Source organism: Synchiropus splendidus, chromosome 15, assembly GCF_027744825.2.
Source record: "Synchiropus splendidus isolate RoL2022-P1 chromosome 15, RoL_Sspl_1.0, whole genome shotgun sequence".
NCBI lineage: Eukaryota > Metazoa > Chordata > Actinopteri > Syngnathiformes > Callionymidae > Synchiropus > Synchiropus splendidus.
The window spans coordinates 4,780,103-4,803,397 of NC_071348.1; the positions used below are offsets into that span (position 1 = coordinate 4,780,103).

At 42.6% G+C, this 23,295-nt stretch overlaps 1 protein-coding gene across 8 annotated transcripts in view; it reads right to left on the minus strand.

The window, feature by feature from the left end:
• Nucleotides 1-23,295, minus strand: part of LOC128771654 (RNA-binding motif, single-stranded-interacting protein 3-like) — a 153,530-nt gene that overhangs the window by 87,932 nt on the left and 42,303 nt on the right. The window contains exons 1-2 of one of the 8 annotated variants that reach the window (XM_053887208.1): nucleotides 18,020-19,593; nucleotides 17,495-17,828 (exon numbers count right to left, since the gene is read on the minus strand). The exons of 6 other annotated variants lie outside the window; for them this stretch is intronic. In XM_053887208.1, the coding sequence (XP_053743183.1) occupies nucleotides 17,495-17,569 (75 nt within the window). In that variant the 5' untranslated portion in view covers nucleotides 17,570-17,828; nucleotides 18,020-19,593. Of the gene's footprint in view, nucleotides 1-5,985; nucleotides 6,096-17,494; nucleotides 17,829-18,019; nucleotides 19,594-23,295 lie in introns of those variants that run through there. One more of the 8 variants, XM_053887211.1, reaches the window with a different exon arrangement.

The window sequence follows — 23,295 nt, forward strand, 5'->3', positions numbered from 1 at the left end:
GAAGTGATTGTTACAGCCAAGGTCAGAAGAAGGCCTTTAGAGACGCACCACAGCACCCACTGCTGTCAGCTCTGGACAGAAATCCAGGCTGTGCAGGACTGACAAAACATGACAGAGACAGAGAGCAAGTATAAACACTGAAACATTGGCCATGTCCAAGTGTTAGCGAGAGAGTGCCACGTTAGCTCAACCTCTGCATGGCCAAGACCTTCAACATCTGAATACAGTGTGTACTGCATCCAAGAGCTCACAGCTATTAATCTCCGTGGCATCGGGCATCCCCTGGAACATCCTGGTTTGCGTCCAAATACAGAGTTTATATCTCTCAACGCTCACATCAGCTCATAAAAGTGATTGAGACAAAGGGAGTTTGGCATGAAACCACACTGTGACATCATGGAAGATCTGAGCCTGGAACGCGCTGACGGTGTTTTGGCACAGATGGACATGAGTGAGATTTAAATGCAAGTTAAAGAACCTGGTCTTAACTGACGGATAGGTCGATGAGCATGAGGCAGACAGTGACAGTCAGACGTAGTCGAGACTGAGACCAGAGCTTACAGAGACCAAGTCCAAGACTTTGAAGGCAAAACCAATCAAAGCTCCAATGGAAGGGTTTCAGTTCTTTATTTATTATGTGTAAAACAAATGTTTCTTTGGCGGTAAGAAATACATATGTCTATATAACTAATAATCTTATGCATCGGCATCCTGGATTCGGTTTGGTCTTGGTCTCGACTACAACATCAGTTAGCAGAATTGGGAGGGACTGAGTCGAAATGTTTAAGAATGTGGGGAAATTACAGAAGCTTCATCAATGTTCGATGCTATTCCTTCCAGCAGTTACTCAAGTCGCAGAGCAGAGGCCTACTGTACGTAACCCAGGAGCAACCTCCAGGCAGGAAACCTTCACAGAGAGAACATGCCCCCCCCAAATCCCAGACAGCGATTGCTATTATACCACTAGAGTTCACTCTTAAATATAATCTCCTGTTGGCTCAGTTTTGTCAACAAATATAAAGTTTTGTTTAAACGCAGTGCGGAGATTTTAACCATAAAAGGAACGCCATAATTGAAATAATTTCTTTTTTCTAATGAAGACAGGGGCAGGGCTCTGTACAGTTTGAGGGAAATGGTGGGAAATTGCCAGAGATGCTGACGTGGACCGTCGTGCTCGGCTGGCCCACTGACTCGAAACCCGTCATTCCTTTGAATGATTGATAGGTTATTGCCAAAAATCTGACCTTTCCGGGGCTAATTCAGCCGTGTTTCTGTGCTCACCACATCTCTGTGTTAAAAGATCTACCCAAATGAAAGTCGGTTCCGAAAATGTCATGTGAATTAGTCAACTCTCCCCGAAAGCTTCCACGCCAGACCATCTAAATGGTATAAATATCTCGGACGCAGCATTTTCTCAGTAGATTTTATGGGATTACAGCTTTGGGGAAACTCAAGGTTACGATTAGCATTATTTATTATGTATATTACTGCAGCAAAACGCAAGGATCCATAAGGAAGAGTACATCATACATACAGGATTTTAGTGGAGCTCAGCCAGTTTCAACAGAATGAATCGGGCACTGGGGGTCAGAGGTCGAGTCAAAGCAGAGCTGAATGACAGCAGGGCCCCGGAGAGACACGGCCACGACTCCAGATATGGAGAGTGCGATGAGAAAGACTTCTTAATGTGCCATCATGTTGACGATATCACACTCTGGGAATGTCTTAATGGAGAAAAGGTGTTTGATTCACTTCTGGAGCAGACAAAAGACTATGTAAATATATATTCACAACCTGCAGAGTGCATGCAGCCATGCAGCCTCACGCTGCTCCCAAGACTCTCGCATTTATGCACATGGAGGCTTTCAATTATTCATCTGTGGACCCTTAAATCAATGAAATATGCAGAATCAGGCAGTAAGTCATGTCAATGACAGATGTTTCCGTCTCCTCTTGTTCGGCACAACTGGCGGTGTAACAGGCTGCAGTGAGAGGAGGCACGAAAAACATCACAAAGAATCATTGAAACGGATCACTCCCAATTATATCGGAGTGAAACACACAACCATGGTTCACTTCACAAATGATCTGACAAGCTTTTACAGACATCTGATGCAACAACAGGGCGACATCTGATCACTTTATAACCATGGCAATTCAGGTTCGGGTTTTAGGAGGGGCGGGGCTTGTCCCAGCGACATGGAACAATGGGCTGGGGACTACCACCACGCCATATAGACACTGTCACACACGCACACAACTGCGGAAATGTCAGTCACAGATAAACCACCATATGTTTTGTGTTCAACACTGTTTCATGATGTCAGAATTATTTTCTTACACACAGAAAAATAGCATTAAAAAAAAAAAGTATTTCCTGTATCTTCCTATAAATTATTTAGTTTTTATTTTAACAGAAATATAATGAATAAATGTGTTTTTTATTTAATTTAAACTGATTTATTTCACATTTATTAATAAAATGTATCTGCATTTTCTTTTTTCTCTCAAATATTTTTTGAAGTTGTATAAAATTGTCCTTTATATGTTTGACCAAAATGACATTAAAATTTAGTAAATTAACATTTTCTTACAACTGATTTGTTGTTTAATTGCATTATTTTATTTTGTAATTATTTCAGAATAATTTATTGACATTAGTTTAATTTCATTTCTCATGAAACAAACTATGTATTTTTACAGATGTTATTATTATTATTTTTATATTACAGTTTATTATAAAACCAAAGGACAAACTTGAGTGACTGTATTCAAGGGACCTAACTGTAAACAGTGCTACAGGTAAGGGACACAGGGAACCAAAGCAACATCACCTGATCAGTGGCAATACTTCCTCCTGAAGCTAGATCTTAATCTGTAGCATCAAACTGAGCACATAAAACCATTTTAAAAATGTTATTTTTACCCACTGCTGCCAGATCCCAGCACGCGAGGAGGCTAACAAGGAGTGACAGATGGGGGAGCAACTTAGCCCATGAAGTGTTATTGTTGGAGACTACCTTGACTTTAAACAGTGGGGTGTCTGTGTGGGGGAGCCGGAATATGCAGCAATTCAACCTCCCACTAACCGAAACTGGAAGCTTTACGGGTAAATTACACAAGATGAAGACGCTTCTCTTCAGCTCATTTTCCTCTGGTAAGATAAAGATCCAGAGCAAGGCCGGTGTTTGAGCGTGTCAAACCACCTGGCTGGACAGTGCTAGCGTACACTGTGTACCGACCCTGATACTCCTAATAGGTCATACTGGTGAGGACTGTGCTCTTCTGCTGTGCCGCTTTATTGTGCCCAAGCATTGCGACACCAGTCGTCAGTGCATCCAAAACACACACTATCTCAATATCCTTGACTTGATACACAAACTCTGGCCTGCCAGACACACACACGCGCTTAGTACAGAGTGTGCCGAAAGGCCAGGCGGTACAGCACGCCTCAGTGGAGTGTGCCAGCCTAATCTAGTCAGGTCTTTTATCCCATTTCGCCCTCCACTTCCACTTAAATCAACACTTCACTGCAGGCGACAAAGCCGGTTTTCATGCACAAATCCGACTGGTTATTTTATTAATCTGGAAACTTAAATGTATTAATTGTTGAACACAAGAAATTCTACACCAGAGGCTCTCGGGGGAGTCGCTGGTGCAAATAAATAGAAGCTGAAGTGTGACTTGAACATTCAAAGCCCAGCTGAGTGGGCTGGCCAGAACCCACACGAGTGCTTCGCAAAAATAATTAGACTGCAATTGTTGCAAAAACATTTAGAGTTTTATTCGCCAAATATTCAGTTACCACCGTACCGTCTTATCACGTGACCTGTTGGAATTTTAAACATGGCAGACTGCTTGTTTGCAACATGGATCTAGGTGTGATGACAGCAGCTACTGAACAGTGAAACTAGCATCAGTATTAATGAGTGATGTTTCTGAAGTACTGCTTAAAGTAAGGGAGGACAGACCCACTGTGTTGGACCAAGAATGAAGGAGATGAAGAAGACGTCAATGGCGTGATCAAGGACGGAGATGCACCCTGTTTCTTTGATCAACTTTGTGTCCAACTGCATCAAGCTGTGCAAATATTGTGTTCTCACAGTCTCTGAATATCGAGTTTAACATTCCTGACGCACATATATAAGTAAAGATTGTCTGTTTAAAATTGGTTAATATTCTCATACCATTGACCTTTCCTCAGTGAATGAAAGCACAAGTGAAACAGATCCATCTGAGAGTCATTTTCTGGCTTCCTCTATATATGATTCATCAGGACGACAGGGTATGTTTTGGGGAGACAGAACTGTTATCAAACTTTCAGGAGGGTGACTTGTATTTCCTCATGAAGAGAAAGGGTATTAGTGAGTACAATATTATCAGATATGCTCACAACACCAGACAAGAATTCATCCATTAATAAGGTACAAATAGCTGCAGGTTTCTTACTAAAACAAATCCTAATAAAGGATGAGAGGGACAGGTATGGACAAGTCCCTGTCACCTCATTGTAGAGGAAACAGAATTAGCCAGGACCAAACATTTAACATAACTTTTAAAGTGTAAAATATCTGTCCTGACTTTTTGACCCCTGATTATGAGCTGTGATTCTTTTTCCTTTACGCTCAAACGTAACCAAAGCTTGTCAACATCCAGGCGACGGTGTCCATCAGACAAGGTCAAAATTCTGATTTCCATTGAGCCATAAATGTATTGGAAACTGTACTCACACACAAAGGAAAATGTAAATGTGAAATCATTTCTCATGCATTCGCTGCTGAAAGTTAAAAACTTATATTTGACTGGGGCCCAACAAAAGATGTATTTTCCCAGGAAAAGCTTCGGTCGAATTAAACTGAGCGCCACGTCTCCGTCCAAGTTTGAGAGTATTTGTTGCACAACTCTGTGTGCGATGATGGTGGTGGTGGGGGGCGAGGAGTGGGGGGGGCGGCGGCAGAGGTTTAAGTCCAGGAAGAGAACGGTTTATTTAGGATTTCATTAGAGGGGAATCTGAGAAGCTTGGCCCAGCTGGTCACCTCTGGCTCAGGGAGAGGAGTGTGTTTGTGACTGCAGCTAAACTGCCCACAAGGACAAACAGCACAGCAGTTTTATAGACTTTTAACTGTGTTTCTTTATATATTCCGCCCAGATGAAGAAAGAAAGAGGGCAGGGGTTGTACACCAGAGTGTGTTCACACCAGGAAATGTCCTACTGTGCTGCTGGAGACTAAAACGCTGCCGGTGTGGTCGATATCGATTGTTGTTTCTACCTGTGAGCTGAATCCCCGGTGTGAGGAGAATGCACTATTTCTGGATGCGTATGAAATGATCGCCACATCTACGTCTACTGACTAAAAATAAATGTCCGATCATGGCGTTAATTTCTCTGCAGTATACACTGTTCTTTCGTGCGACACGTACACTGACTGAATAATGTATTGAAGCAAATTAAAGACAAATCAAAACCTACATGTCATCTGACCCAACAACCGTCTGATGCTTTTACAGTTGTACATGCATGTGTGAGTGGCCAAACCAAAGGTGTGTTTACTAGAGCTGATGTTACTTTTATTAAAGACAAAAATAATTATCAGTCAATATAAACTTCCTTTCACCGGGAACATTTGTCAGAGCAGCATGAATAGAAAAACGTGTTAAAATGAGATTCATTTGATTCAATTCATTAATTATACTATTATGAAATGGATGTACATTAATATTTCCTGCACTGGAGGCTCAATAACTGGCAGTGCTTTCAAAGGAAACATGAGTCTGTCTTTCCATTCCTGGAGGCTAACTCTGGCACAGTAATCGGCCATCACCAAACACTCAAAACACACAAGACACTCTCCTTGAATCACCAGGATCCACCTGCTTTAGATTCCATTCAATTCCTGTCTTACCACTTCAAGTTTTGCAATTGGAAGTTTGCATATTTCGCGGGCAATGATACTCTGGGCTCATTACTTTAGGTTCAAACTGGTACCTTCACACGTCAAGATATTGACATGAACTTTAATCCGGATTGACTTCAGTTTCGTGTCGTTTGAAATGTCCTTTGTGTGTAGAGATCTATCCACGGAGCCCTCCAGAGTCCTAAAACCATACAGAGGTAATGAGGGACGTCCAATTCTCACAGGCGTGTGGGTGAGATGAGAAGGTCCCCTATAGGCTTGAGCCCTGCCGTGCATGTAACATATAGACGAGCAAAAAGGCCACGCTCATGACTTTAACCTTTAAGTAGGATGAAGATTGACATGCAGAGAAACCTGGGGCCATTTTATCAATTATCTCCATGGTCCCGGGTGTCTGGATCACTCACCATGCCACATACAAGCCTTTATATATACTTTCCCCACCAGGGGATCCGCACAATAAATGAAGAGGGATAATGACAATGGAGCTGGCTTTATCCCTATGATAATTCAATGCGTGGAAAAATGCAGATGGCGGAATGTACGGATTCAGACATCCATATCTGACAAGATGGAATAAAACGTATAACTCTTGTTTACGTGCAAAACTGGAGGTAGATAATGATTAATGTGCAGAACTGAAAGAGGATTCGGAGGCATGTGCAGCACTTCCATACATGGACACAGATCATTTACAGTGCATATGTAATGATGTGCTCATTAAATGGAAAAGATAATTACATCTTATTAAAAATGCGGTCATGGTAAATGCATGTTTAACACCAACACGCCTTCATTAAATATCTAATTTTGTTCATCGGGGGAGGAATTTGCATTTAAATGACTTTATAATAGGTCAATTTCTGGATAGTAAAGAGTTTTGTGATGAAGCAGGGATTATAGACGGAGGGATGGGAGGGACGGGACATTAAGGCAGTGTAACAGCTCTGATCGGACGGATCTTAGTAGCAAAACAAAACAAAAAAAGTAATGCCCCTACAGGAAAAGTTACGGCGCAGATTTTGCACTGCAGTTCGTCATTTTTCATGTCGTGTTCAACTGGAATTCAACTTGAATTGGAACCGGAATGACACCAGAGGTTTGCAAAGTTTTGGTGAGGCTGGGCCGCAGACTGGCGGAGTGTGAGGGGTATGTGACCCTGTCTAGAGAGATGAAAAGCTTGATTTACATTGTCCACTGGCACAAAAGATAAGGTAACCATGAATGGAAACGTAATAGAGGAACCATGAGTGAAATGCTAGCGGCATATTTAAATTACCTTAAATTAATGTATCAAATTCTAAGGTAAAGCCTAAATGTCATCCATTGGAATTCACTGCAAGTGTGCTAAAATGGGACACCAAGAAGCGGCCACAAAACAGCAGGCTGAGGGCTGTGAATGGCCCACAGGCTGCAGGTTTTAAAAGTCCAGAAGGCAACCTTCAGCATTGCACGTTGATGCATTTTTGAAGCCCATGTTCTGCCTTCCATGGCATATCCTGACACTGTGCGCAGTGTGTCACGAAAAGAAAGACTGCTTGGGTTTAGGGTTAGCTATGGGATGGCGCTCCTGATCACTTGTCACTTGGGAGTCAGTAGGGAGAGAGCCGTATGAGGCGCTATATACAGCATGCCAAGTGATCTCTTCATTTCAATAGTAATGAGAGCTCCCCTCATGTGTCCTAGCCCTCACCTAACCCGAAAGGAAAATCATATGGGAAGGGATAAATATTATTCCACTGAAAGGCAAACGCACAAAAGTCACTGGGAGTGGACGTGTGAATGCCAAGATCTCAGTACATGTCCAGAAAAATCATGGAAGTGTTCCAGCAAAGCAGCAACTGATAAATGGCAAGGATGAATGAATGAACTGCGTTTCACTTGAAGTCACTGAGCAACACTTGAAATATTCAGCAGCTGAAGGTTGCACTTTCCGCCTTCACCCTTTAACCCTGACGATGACGACTCTGCAAGGCACTTAACACTGTGACCTCTGACCGGAGAGAGGCGCACAGCTCGAAGCCGATTCGGGACATTACAGCCCCCTTGCTTGTTATTTCCTGTAAATTCATCTGTAAACGTCTGCTGCCGGGTAACATTAGATCATTGGCCGTTATATCAGGAAGGGACTATTGGAGCCCTCCGCAATTTCCGCAGTGTAACCGTTTGAGGTGGAGGGCCTCGACGGGAGCTTTTAAGAGGCAGAGAATCCATTAGACAGGGGTCGCAACAAAGTGGTCAACTATTAAAAATGCAGCAGCACCATTATTCCCTGACCTAGCTGACAACTTCTGCTTCCTTCACTGCATCTTTATTTCCCTCTGGATTTATACCTTTTCACTTGTCGGCACGGCCATCTGTCCCTCTCTGATACATCGCACTGTGCTCCCCCTTTCACAGTTTTACTGTTGCAGGTAATTTCTACCGCCTTTCTGGAGAATAATCCGCGCTGATGCTGACCTACTGAGCGTTTTCTGCTCCATTAGTACACAGAGAGCGAGTGGTCAGTGCCTGTGACCGTACAGGAATAGAACAAGCCGGAGAGAATAATAAAAGGACATATATGGCTGGTTAGGAGAGCCCCTCTAAAGTAGTTAAAACTAGCGAGGCTGAGAAAACTGAACAGATGGTACGAGAGGGAGAGAGCCCAGAAACCAGTAGGAGAGAAGCAGGAAGAGGGCGCATCGGGTAGAATATAATAGAAGGTAACATGAGGACACTCCATTTTTTTTTTTTTTTGGAATGATGCTGTGAAAACGCTCGTCGGTGAAACCTTTAAAGCAAACACGATATTTATTGTCAGGCCTGGTTGTAAAACCACAACAGTCGGAGGCAGATGTGTGAAGAGAACCAGGGCATGAGCCGAAGTCACGCTGCGCCGTAAACCCTTATACTCTGTTTGCTTTGCACAACACACACGCGGCTTTTCAGTCCGTGTGTGTGTGTGTGATGGATGCTGCATAATTGATGATGAAATTCTGCTTAGCTGAAGTATTTTATGTCTGAATAGAAGAGGAAGAGAAACTCAAGAGGAAGCAAAAGAAGGAAAACTGGAGGTGAAGGGTGATGTTCAGGGACTTGGGTTGCACTGGTCCGTACCTGCTGTCGCAGCTAAAGTTCGCTGCTTTTGACTTGTTTGAGTGATCCAATTTCATGCTCGCCTCCAGAGAGAGGTGAGCTATTGCACAGCACAGATGCGCGCACAACTGATGACAACATATAGAGGAAGATTCTTGCACCTCCTGTTGCCCTGATGTCAAAGACATCTTTAAATCGCAGCCAAGATTGAAGCTTGAAGGCCCTGAAATTACGTAGCCTCTGTCTAACCTTGTCGTGAAGTCGACATGAAAGCGAGGCACATCCAAGAATTTGTGTTTGTTGTGAGTCAGATTTATGTTAGGGTTTTTTCACAACCAACAGCACTTTGTATTCTACAAGAATAATCCTGGTAGCTCTTAATATTTGGGGCCATTTCACATTGAAAACCAGGGACCACCGATCTTATTGAAATCATTAGTGGATGATCTGGTGGCATCCAAATAAAACAATAATGGTTCCACTATATACACACTTTACACATATGAGCCGCTAATAAACAGATTACTTGCATATTTACGGTTATTATTCAGTCGATATGGTGCTGTTTAGTGTGAACTTTCAGTGGCCATTCTAACAAGACGCTAGTACTAGTTCTGATAAATTACTGACCAAAATGCAGCGAAAAAAGTAGTAAGTAGTATTTATGCTAATATATGTTTCCAATATAAAGTATAAGCACAATAATTATGAAAAGTTGTACAGATGCTGCCGTCGATGCCATCACGTATCGTCATGTGTTGTCAAGCTCAATTCAAATGGCAGCATTTACACAAGAAATATACTGCAGAGAAACGCTGGTCTTATTCAGTCTGCTTGGGTTCATGCAGGTTGTGTGTCACTTATTTATCTTGGGTTCACAATGCTCACTTATCACTGTTTAGCCACCACTGCTTCTACTAATTCTACACAACAGAGAGTAATTGAATGTGAAAGGTTGTTTCTGAAAAGCTGCTTAATGGTATTCAGATGACCGAGTGTGTCATTACTTCGCTGAACGCTGCTTTTCTCTACTGTAATTACAGCCCCACGCCGAAAATGGGAATATGGATTTGCTTAAAAGTGATGGGCTGCTAGATAACTTTTCAGACCAGAAAACAAAATAGCTGTGCATCATCACGCACAGCTTCTGTTGCTGGGAAACGGTTTCATTAGGGAATCCCGGATTTCCCTTTTATCTGGCCACGGCTCTGACTCACGGATCTGGAGATTTTTCCGAATGATGACTGAGTGCTTCGTCTATGCAAGACTCCAATCCTCTGTCAAGGGAACCTATTTTGGCATGTGCTTTTACCAGGATCTTGCTTTATAATATACAGAAACATCTCCACTTGAAGTCAATTAACACGACTCTTGCACGTTCTCAGCAAGTCAACATGGTCCTCTTAATGTTGAAAACAGTTAGGTGATGGTACATTTTAGTCTGCAAACGCTTATGATTTATTTGCATCATCCTGCTGCGGCTTCACTGCATCCACAGCAATAAAAATTCATCTAGCTTGCATGAAGAATCTCGGGATTCCGGCTCTATTTTAGGGGCTAAATGATGTTTGCGAGCACACATAGAACCTAAGCAGCCGTCTTTTCTGGATTTTGTGAGGAAACATCTGTGGTTTTGCTTTAGATTATCAAGTTTCATCATTTGAATCTAGCATTCAAAGCTTCTCAAAATGATATTAGAATTGCAGAAGACTAAATAATAAGAAAATGAAATGATGCGTTCAGACGCTGTGAGTATTAAATGAGTTTTTTTTTGTTAAATAATAGTCAGTAGTTTGTCACAATCACTTGAGTTATATGTTGTGACCACAGAACTGAATTATATAACTTGAGAATCAACACAGTAACACATCAAGAGGATGTTGAGCTGAGCACCTGAATGCATCTCACCTCATGTGCTTCACTGATCATTTGGTTTTCAGACTCTTTTAATGGAGACAACAGAGCTGCAAGGGAGCAAAGTTGACAAATGAGAGTTGAAAAATGCCACGACTGAAGTCAAAATCACACTGTGTACTTTCCTAAAAGCATCTACTTCAAACAAGTGTGCGAGGACATTCTGAACAGCTCAACTACACGGCCCTTCTGAAATGCCATCTGATGAGGTGATTTTCAATCAACTTGTGATACAAGAATTGGACTCTAACACTGCGGAGCAAACTGAGAAGGCTGGGTTTGGTGTCTGACAGACAGATGTCCAAACTTGCAAACTCTGTTCCGCACTTCCACATGACTATGGAAGGACATGTCATCCACACTCAGGTGTCAGTGTGTACCTTTCTTGCTTTTGGGAGAATTGACGTCACCTTTTTTTCCACCGAAGGATCAATCTCATGTCCTCCGGACTCTCAGAGGAAACATTGTTTCAGAGTGAACCTCTAATAACAGATGTGTTCTCCTTTTTTGGAGGGGTGTGACTGGCTCTAAATCTATCTTTGCAATAAAGATAAAATGAAATTTCGCTGTGATATGACTTCTATCTGACTTCGGATTCTCAGAAGTCGGAGACCATGTCGGCGAAGTACTAACTGCGCGGCCTAAATTTACGGCACTCAGTCAAAGCAAATCTCTTCAATCTCATGCCACAAAAATTTGTTTTGCTCTTTCATCTCGCCCGATTGGGGATTTCATGCAATAAAAAATGAAACAGCTTTTTAAAAAAAAATAAATATATGGCTAGGAAGTGACCCGCAGAGGCATTTAAGGACATTACTCGAGTCTTTAGGGGTGCAAAGAATTAATTAAAACGTGAAGGATTTTGAGATTAAACACCTTATTAAGGCTTGTGAATTGTGGTTCTTAAATATCTCTGGAAAAAGTGCAGTCTGCAACACACTTGATGATGTCATCAGATGACGCCGAACTCTGATGGAGCTTGACTTAAAGATGAATGCTGCTCTAGCTAGGCCACAACAAACTGAAAAAAAGGTACCAAAGTAAACAAGTCATCTCACCTTCCAACAATCCCAACTCCAACATTTATATGTGGCCCTGTGCTATGATGTGTAGCACCACACCAAGCCTGTGTGGAGAGCTGCGTCTACAGGTACAAGAGTCACTGTGTAGCATGCAAACAGAAGTGCGTGGCTTTGTGTAGGCAATTCCATTTCAAGCAGCATCTGAATGCGCAGGCATGGGTTTAAAAGCAGACGTGTGCTACCAGTGTTGCAGCACACATACAAACACAGACGAGGCCTAAACCACAACCCTAAAAACAAATGCCATTGCGCTATCGGATCAGAGGGTAAACGAAGTATTGTGTGTTTAGGTGAATGCTGCACTACTCCTGGTCTCATGGTGTTGTCTGCACTCCTTCCACTACTTATGAATGAATGTTTATTACAATCTCCTTTGACACATTGTAGCTACCTGCTACCTACTACTACCTGCTGCTGTATTTGTAGTGTCCACATATACTCCAACATGAATATATTACTGTCATATTACATTCAATTCACTCAATATTTCTGATCCACGAAGTATCTTTTGCGTAGTAAAATCTTTTCTCTAGAGAATCATGCTCATATTTACAAGTCTGCGGGGTTACATTGATTGTGTTTACTCCGAAGCAGTACATGCCTGAGTCTAGCCTCACCAGCTTGAGTCTGGTTCTCTCAAGGTTTCAATTTCCTTTGCTCCTGGAGGGGAGCTAGTGCTGCAGCCTAATAATGAGGAAGGAAATCACATCAGATGCCACAATGGAGGACGCCACTTATTTACACAATCACTGTTCTATTCTGTTTGTATCTGAAGAAGTATTTTAAAAAGATGGATGACACATGTTATTCCAAGTAGTATTATTTGTCATATTACCGTACAAATCCACACGTAACTGCTGAATAACGCGGAGCAAGGTTGGGCTGGCCACTCAGAGCGTGTTAGGCTGAGCCTTGGACAAATCTAAAGTCGCTGCAGGATAACACTACATTAGCAATGCTGCAGGTGTTTGTGTATATATAGTCTCCCTCAGAGTCCCAAACCATCTGTAAGCCATGATTAAAGGCCACTAGGCTCCGACGGGAGTGCACGGCGGACCTCCCACCTCTAACTAATGCACACTAACTGTACCTATATCCCATTATGGGAGCTGAACGAAAGCAATTGTGTGCTTAATAGCTCCATATTTACACGCACTCCTTCGTCTAGCAAGCCATTGTTAGTTTGCTCATTCATGGCTGCCTTTGTCTGTGAGTGGTGGGTGAGTTCGGAGAAAACGTACGCACCATAACGTGGCAGGCAGCAACACACAGAGTACACATGCTTGATTGATTTCCACTGGTGGGGCGCCTCATCCCACCGGGATCAAGATTAATAAGAGGCCATTTACATCTTCAAGCAGATCAGGAAGAGAAACCGAGAGGATTTAGTGGGAAAGAAAGGCAGGTAAAAAGGTTTTGTCTTTTCATACATGAGCAGTTGTGCTGTCTGTAGTCAGGAAACAACGATCCCACACTTGACAACAGCATAACAATTCTGTTGGTCTTTACACGCCGCTTGACAGTAGCCAGGCACACACACAGAGAAGATTCTGCAGATACGCGGTGTACTGACATATACAAAATGAATTCAGATCACACTCTCACATGCTTACAGACGGCCTCATGTACACTCCTGAATACAAAGATGAAACGTTTTAACTCATCGGAGGCAACACTTGTAAAGGTACAATCCAATTTGGTTTGACCTTGACAGCAGAGGGAGGAAGGGCTGGAGGAGGGGGGCGCTTCAGGAGGGGTCTGGTTGGGGGACAGCAGTGATGGTCTAGGCTAGATGCCTGTTGCAGATACGTGCGACAAATTAGATAACCTTGAACCGCTGGAGATAAATCACGAAACAAGAGGCATCGGTGCGACTTGATGACATTTGTCGACATAACGCGATGTGACAGACGGCGTCGGATTTTGAGGGTTAATGCAACATACACGCAATATTGTGTGCAATAAACCTGTAAATGTGTTTGCAATCACAAGACCAGATGCTACATTCGCACATGACAAATATAAATTACCAACAAACATATGGTGGAATCAATAATCCCTGGCGTCGAAAAGCATTTTTCTTTTCATTCTGGAGAGGATAACTAATGAAACAACTACTACAAAGAGTAAAAAGTGCTGCATTAAGAGGCAATTTAGACTCCCTTAACATCGGCCTGTGAAAGAGAAAAAAATATTCACTTCCAAATGCAAATATAGCATGAAAGCTTTTCAATTTAAGTGGACTTACATTAAAATTGGCTTCAAGTTCTGTTTATTCACCTTGAGAGTCAGACAGCTGTGACACTTCAACAACTCCACAGCAAAAAATCATAAATTAAAAAAACATTGTCGGCAGGAAGTAGTCTTTTGATTGAACCTTTTCAAATCTTTTGACTCTGTTTTGGAATCCCATTATACTTTTATGATTAACAATATAAAGCTAATAAGTATGAATAAGCTTAGCTCAGCAAATGAAGTAATCTACTAAGTTCATCGGGCAAACAAAACTAGGATCTCTCTGTTCAAGCACAAAACCACTCTGATGTCATCTCTGCTTCTTTCTCCCGCCAGCTTCCCTCTTTACATCTGTTTATGTTTATTTACCTCTTCACCCTTAAAACGTCACACTGGTTAATTTATTATCGCACTATTTTTTTTTTTTATACCACCTGCACAGGTAATTCACACAAGGTACACCAGAAGATGGCATTCATTTCCTCCCACCATATGGCCAGGGACATGAACATAATCAAGCCCTTAAAAATACTACTAATAATAATAATGTGTTTTTATGAATCAAAAAGGCTTTGGAGTAGCGGTAAACACAGGTACAGATTAGACAACAGCTAGCAGAACCTCAAATAGAACATCAAATTAATGTCTACTTTCAAAAAGCACCGTAAAGATTCAGACTTAGAGAGAATTTGATGATTAAACGCCACTAAACCGGACCTCAGAAATGGCATACCATGAGCTGCTGAATTTTAAAGGGTGCAACCCACGAATTAAAAAACTAACTAAGCACGAGGGGAAAGTGATCTCAAACTAAAAGGATATTTAACTTTTTTCATCAATGATTACTGTTTCAATTCTATTTTATAGAATATAGTATTTCAGGTCTTAATATTCATTTCCCCCATTTTGTGTCTTTTTTCCCCTTCAGCTAATAGTATTTCCTGCCCCTCAACACAAGATATACAGGGCAAAAAACAAGAAATATAATAAATCATTTACAGGATTCGGCAATACTTTTAATGCAGCCCTTCAAGAAATCTGATAGCCCACCGTAGAATGCTACTGTCCAACCTTTGCAAGATTTGAGAACAACGAAGATCCAAGCAGTGAATCATGTGAAAATTTGGGGAACCAGATGGTAACCAGCAACTCTGCCAGATTTGATCAAGAATTCCTGACAACTTTGTTGCAAAGCATCTGGTTTTGGGTTATTTGGAAACACAGACAGATAAACACCGGCGATCACCTAACCTCCTTGGCGAGGCTAATATCGCAAACAAATATCTGAATCGTTTTCATTAACCATTGAAGCCACAGGACGATTTAAACTGCAGAAATATGAAAAAGCGACACAAGAGTTCGATCAATGACAGGTCATCGACAAGAGTATGTTCTTGAACCTGCGTTCCTCCACCGATGAATCCAAACACACCGTGACACAAGTTGCCCTGCGAAAGATGCGGGCTATTTTTACCGCTGGAGCATCCTTGTTGTACCTGCTCTTCCCACACTTTGACCACCCAAGAGTGATCTCTCTGTTCCTGCAAGCATCCCACTCTGACTCTTTTATCTGTGCTTCGCTCAGCAGCTCTCTTGCCTCCTGACATGTTTACTTCTACTAAAGACTAAAACAAACATCTTTTCACTTACGATCACAAAGCAAATGAATCACAAAGGGCAACGGGAAGTCAGGCGATGTGATGCTGTATCAATCGATCACATTCTCAAAATGCATTTCCACCGTGAGGCTTCATTTGTGAGTACGGCTGCACAGCGGTAAATAAAGGCTATAAATAGTCACCTGGGAAATGACCTTAAATTACACTGATTATTTAGTGGTGTACGACACTAGTTCAGATAAATGTTGCTATTTCTCAGGCTATTTCCTGACAATCTATTGCTTGAGTGTAACTGGTTCCCAGTTGAGCCTTTTTCAAGATGAAGACATGGTTTCAAAAGCAAGAAAGACAAGAACCTGAGTGAGATGGTAAGCTGTCCATCACACCTGAGAGATGTCTGCAGGGACTTTATATACCTGTTTCTGACTGGCGTTTGTGTTAAAACAAACCTATCGTGCGTTAAATGTAAACCATAAGAAAGCAAACCAAGAAGCTGTCTGACATATAGCATCACTGTTTTCTCTTGCTAGTAACTGAAGCAGGGTTCATCAATCATGTCAGTGTGAGTACGTGTTAGTAAAGGGAGTGGGTGCGATTGTGACGGGATGTCAGGGAGAGAAGTGCAGGTTGAGTCGCATGCCCTGGACTTGAACTTGGAACTGGTGGAGTGGGAGCAGAGGGAATGGTCTCAAGACCTGAACGAGGGGAGGGGACGGGAAAAGGAAACAGCTGAGTGATGTCAGCGTCATCCTCGTGAGAGACGACTTGGGTGTGATGGCCCCTAATGATGAAAACCGGCGACAACCACAGGAATCTAGCCAAAACGGTCTAGAAAATGAACATTAAGGCATTACAGTTTCTTCAGATCATTTCTGTGTTAACAATTCCAGGTTAATTGGTGTTGACTCAGGTGCTATTTTAACACGTTCGCTGCTGAACCACCGTGTTCCTGGAGGCAGTCAAGTGCGAACAAGAGAGATTTCATCTTCATTTGAGTGATTTGTGTTATAAGCTCTGTGGGCGCTACTATCGGGGGATCTTTTTCTCTCTGCACCAGACCCACCATTTTGATACCCAGATGTAACTTCTCAGTCTGTAATGTAATGCATCAAATGCTAGCTACAAAAAAAACCTATTTAATTTCAAAATTCAACATGCGCAGCTGAGAAATCGCTAATTTAGCAGAAACTGCGAAGGATTAAATAAAATTGATCTTACCAATAAATCGTCAACAAAAATGCATGTTCTACAGTCAATTGTTTTGCATTTGCCACTTGGTTTAATAAGTATTTTGCAAGGTAGTAATCAATGGACTCACAACTAAGCCTACACACCACTACATGGCCAACAAATGGTTCAATACAAGCTTGTAATGACGTTTAAGTTGTGTACGAAAAAAACCTCTCCACGATCAGGAAAGTTTCGACAGCCTTCCAATCGCACTGTGTAAAACACTGTACTTTTATTCAACTGCCCAGCAGACGCCGTGCTAGAGTTTGGTAGCAATTACAGATTCAAGAGTGAATATGTTCAAAGGCCTCATTAACAAGCGGGTTGATCAACGCAAAAGTTCAGTATCATGCAAGCACATAAACACAGGAGCGGGCTTTGATGTGGAAGGTAAATTAGGTCAACGGCGCTGACCGTCCTACCTTAGTCTGGAGATAGTGGGGGTAATAGTAGGTGTAGTGGGGGTACATTTGCTGCTGCTCCAAACGTTTTCCCATGTAGCTGGAATCCAACTGAAGATCCTGGGGGCTGGAGATAGATGCTCGCAGGTGGGGCACAGTTACGCTAGTGGTCCAGTCTGGCTCCTTCGGCCCAAGGTTTCAAAGAGTCAGGGAGGCAGAAGTCGCTCCTCTTCCAGATGTGACCGATCGCTTGCACTACTTGAATGTGACGGCTGGTCTGAAAGCTCACACGGATCCCGACACTAACCCGGCTGGTGGGAAAAGAGCGACAGGAAGAACTGACAGCTCAGGAGGGCTGTGGAAGAAGGTAGATGGGGTGACAGTTATAAGAGAAAATACAGAAAACAATAGGAGAGATTGAACAACACAAGAGAAAATGGGTAAAGGAGGGGGGCGAAGAAGAGAATGGTGATGATGAGGAGGAGGGAGGAATGGATGGGATCCGGTTGCCGGTGCCTTATAGTCTGCACTCTAAATCACACTCACTCTTGTCTCTTCTCTGCTGCCCCGAACATGCCCCACAATTTGCTTTCCAGCGTGTCGCTCTCTCTGCCTCTCTCTCACTCGTGCCGCTTTTTGCTATCTTTTTCTTTTCGGGTATCCACTTGCTTGTTCTTTCTCAGAGCAGATAAGATCCCACCAGGAGCCCAGCTGCTACCTGGATAAAACACACAGTCCTTTTCGCTCTATCCCTTGAAGACAGTGATTTCAGCGATGAACTCACACATGGATGTGGAGGAGGAGGAGGAGGAGGAGGAGAAGGGTGGTCTGGAGCTGAAGCTGTGACTGCTTTTTTTCTTACTCTCTCTCTCTCACTCCCCGTCTCTTTTGTTAAGCTCCAGGGATAGAATGATTGGTAGATAGATATCACAGGAGCCCAGTGTGGAGGATGAGAAGAAGAAAAAAGCCTTGGTCAAACTCCTCTTGCTCGGGAAGACTCATCCAGACGTGCACTCACACTGAGGAAAATCCCATCTGATCCATAAGGTGCCTCCTCCAACACTCTTCTTCTATGCGATCTCTCTTTCTCTTCTCAGGCGCTCACTCTGACGGCTCGCTTCCCACTGCGTCTGGCAGCCGTCACTGTCTGCGTGTGTGTGGTGGCGGAGGCGACAGCAGCGGTTGTGTGCATGTGGTGAGTGTGTATGACTGTGCGTGCCACTGAGAGAGGAGTGTGTGGCTGTTGCCGTCTGCTCCACTCCGTGTGTGGAGGCATAGAAGGGGCTCGGCTTCAGCACAAGCAACGCTCCTCCCTTCTTCTCTTGCTTCCTCTCACTCTGTCACTCTCCCTCTGTGCGCTGCATGGAACTATAGGATAGTGGGAGTGGTCGGTCCAGCCCTCATTCAAGCCTTGAGATGTTTGTGTCTGTACGCTTAATAGAAAATGAGAGGAGGGGGGAAACGGGACAGATATGGGCTGTTCTGTTGGCTGAAAGGCGGAGTTGGGGAGGGAGCTGAAAGAGCAGCAGGGTAAAGGGTGAAAAGAGGACACACAGATTCAAATTTGGAAATGGAGAGGACCCCCTACTGGCACAGCTAAGGTGCAGCAATGCTAGATTGCTTGCTATATTCTTATTTGTGAATTCATTTCTCAATTGATTTTATGAGTCGCTCGCCACTACTCGCAATTATAACTTCAGACTTTTCAAACTCATGTCATGGCCACCAATTGTTATCCGATTGATCCGGTGAAGGGCCCAAAGTTGAGTGTGTGTGTGGCACGGCGGTGGTGCGGCACAGTGACCCACTGACACACTGCCGCCTGGTATGTGATGTAACCTGGTTTAAGTAGTGCTCTTACATAAGCAGAGTGAGCCGTGCATGAAAAGACTACTCTGCCCTCTGACTGCAGCTGTTTGTGTGCGTGAGAGCAACAAAGATCGACAGCGTGAGAGTTCACAGTGGGGCATGAAGTGCACAAGATCACTCCAGAGAGTGACAGGGATCAACATCTTTGATTAGAGTCGTTTCGGATAAACCAATTTTCAGAATTGTAAAAGCACAGAATGGACTGGGACAAATACTTGTGGCTGTTAAACATGGTCAACAGTCTGAGTGACGCATGTCTGCGACCAACACACACATATTTGTATTTCTATCTCTGTGGGGACCGCTCACTGACATAATGCTTTCCATAGCCTCTCATCCTTAACTTAACCATCCAAAACAAATGGCTAACCTTAACCAGGACTCTGAATCAAACTTCAACCGAACTATAATGACCCAGTTATCTTGATGTCTTCATCCTCAAATTAAAGCTTGGATATGTGGGGTCCAGGCAAATGAGCCACACATTGGCATAAGGTCCTCACAAGGATAGTGTTAGTGATAGCGTATTCTCATGTGTTGCTTGTATATAGAGTTTTGAGGAAAAGTAATACTGTAAAGATGAGCGTTACTCAGTAAAACAATGTAATTTCGTCTAACTTTTAATATATCTATTACTATCTATCGGGTGAGACAAACAGACATAAAACATAAAAATATAAATAAATTAAAAAAATATTTAGAATCCAAATAGTAATAGTCCAAATCAGTAGTTTGGCTCTGACTGAATGGGCCTGCTTCACTCTGAACACATTCCACCACATTCCTCATGCCATTTACTTTCAATTCCAATAATGTTGCTTCATCCGTAGCATTAGTGTTGTGTGGTCATACAAACAATTTCGTTTTTTGGTGGAGATTTTTAATTTTTCAGATCAAAGACTCTCCTATGTTTCTTGAGCTGTGTGTGATTGACAGGTGTGTGACAAGCTGCTAGTACGTCCTCAGTCAGTTTTTACAGAATTTTTATCACCTGCTGCTTTTCAATCTGCCACATTAATAAACTTGATGGGTTTTTATAACATTTATTTATAAACACCACACAGTCACAGAAATATGTGCTGTTCAAATCACACTGTTTTTTTTCCCACTGAAATATCCGTCAGTGACAAAATAAATGTCCACCAAAAAGGCTTTTAATTATGCATTCAAATTCTCGACTAGAATATAAGTCGTGTCAGGAGAACTGTGCACAGTGTTTGTTTGTGATGCAGCACCATAACGGATGAGTTCAATTTCCAGCATGCCAAATCCACAGGCCAAAATCGATGGTTGAATAAATCAATCCCACACCAGCAACAAAGTCTACAATCCGGTGCACCGCAACAGCCAACAAATTATTGCAGAGATGGAGGACACGCACGATATTTGGGAAATTGGACTGCTGCAGATTTGAATGACATTTTTAGATCATAAATACTCTTACTATTGCTACGTTCTATGTACTTTCACCAGTTGGAGTGATTTTTAAACTTGCTGTTTCGACTTGTTTGCTCGGGGGAATAGATGGTCACAGTCAGTTCAGTTGGACTCGAGAGTCACCGGGTTCAAGGGTGGTTTGTTCTCAGCGCTCTGAAGTCTGGACTGTGGCGGAAACAGAAACAATGACTTGAGTTCACCTCTCAAGTTTTCTGGCTTAAGAATGGTTCATTCATTAGCTCTGTACAAAGTGTGCCGAACAGCGAATGGCCAGAGGGAATGCGGATGAAAAGAATACATCTCGAAAGTCCAAGTCAATTTAAATTCCGTAGTTGGATCTGAAACGTCCATCTGACGTCTGATACATGCACATACTGTATGTGTGTGTAATGCAATGCCTCATAATCATCACCGCCGGATACACGCCAGGTGATCGCCACTCACAGAAATGAAGTGGGTCCAGCAAACTTAGTGGTTTATTACTCGGTTTTCTCAAACACTCAAACATTTTGACCTACTACAGCAAACCGTTCACGTCTTCTCCTCCCGCAGCATTAGTGTGTGTAAGAGCAGATCTCTGAGTCACAGCCTCTCGCAGCATCTACACGCCTAAAGGCAATAGCCTCGAATCAAAGACATAATGTGCCTTCATTTTCATCTAAAGTGCCTCTTTAACCACGATACAAATTATATTTATGTAGTAGTGGGACTGAAATAAAACTGCACGTATTACCCAATACAACATTATCATTACCCAATAGATGGTTCGATTGAAGACAGTTTAACATTTAGTTTGGTTCTCGCATGCATTTGAGGTTAAATATTTTAATTAGATTTGGTAAAGCTGTATAAGCAAGTGCTTGGTATCAAACTGGTAGCTTTGTGGCCCGTCAAGTTTCAGAGATTTGCCTGCATGTTGTGTTTTATGAAGTACAATGTTCTGGTTTGTCCTCATTTTCATGTGACTGCAAGATATATAAACGAATGAGTTGAATGTTATGCGGATGCAAACCAAATGACCCGATTAAAAAATGATCGGCTGACGTTGGGAATGGTGACTTTTGCCTCCAATACTGACGCGGCAGGCAGCCTTCAGCGTTGCGTGTGGACGCAATGAAGCGTGTTATTTTGGATCAATCGACCTGTTAAGACATCGCAGCCCCCAACATTGAAGAACACAATACAATGTGAGACGGTACGGAAGCATTTAAAAACATGTTCCTCTTCACTCTTATGATGTGGGACACAGCAACAATAAATATGTTTTTGTACTAAGTGCAAATCGTCACACACAAATGAGCAGCGCTAACCTCTTGTTAATCACCTTGACGTGCTTCACGTCAGACTTGACTTCACTTGACCTTCCTATTGAAATGGTAACATGAAAGGACTTGAATAGATACTTAGAGACTTTTCAAGCAGAAAGAACATCACATATGCGATTTTGCAACCACAGAGATTCTCTGAAAAAACCCCGACACTAAAGATGGTTAATGAGGGAAGGTTTTTACATTAGTAAGCGGCGCGTTTAGAATCTCAAGCAACGGAAAGGAACAGGTGCATTGTGTGTGCGTGGACTTGGCAAGAAAGCCCATCAGTCAGTTATCATGAGAAATTTGCATAACGCTGACACGGCAGTTGGAAAGACAAAGCGAGGGGCTGAATCTCCAAACTAAACAGCACACTTCTTTTATGATAGGAACACTCTTTACGAGTCTCTTTTTATCCTCGTTCCCCATAATAAAGCTTTCTAATTACGTTTTGTAGTGACAGGACTGACAATAGAGGTGATAAACACGCAGGTTAACTGCTTTGTCTTTGGTGCACACCTCTATTATGTCCTAAACAAACTGAACCCCTCTGAGGACTGAATTGAAGGACTTTGCCTGTCTTAAGACGAATGCGTTTTCCCGTGTTCACTGATAGGCAAATACCAGACTGGGCGGTCAAGCAAGTGTTTCCATTGAAACTGCGAGTCCTTGGTCATCAAAACGCTCTGTAAAGCAAGCAGGAAAGGCCATGCTGGGGCGAGGGGATATGTAGTCCTCTCATCCCTGGCCACCAGACTTATAACACACACACAGGAAGAAAGAGGAACGAATGAATTCACATCTCAGATTAGATACAGCTGAGAAAACACCAGAGGTCATGATGACTGCAGTTCTGCAGGGAGGCATCTGGAACACGACGAAATCGACATTTTCCCTTTTGTGTTGCAGCTCAGCTTTACCCATAAAACACCGAGTTGTGAGTTTTAGTATCCGGAATCAGATTTTATGTTATGAGTAAGTGTTATAACATGATGCAGTTGGTGTTAATGTAGTCAATATCTTGGTGATCCTATGACAATAATCGAGCCTAAGTCCCCGCCCTTTCCAGTCGGTCCAAGGGACCTAAGATCAGAAACAAAAGAATGGGGAGGTCAAAGTTATTGACTATTCTGGTCCATCTTGCCTCATGCCCTGGATCAGACACATGCTAGACCTCAAATTAAATGCTAAATAATGATGTGAGGT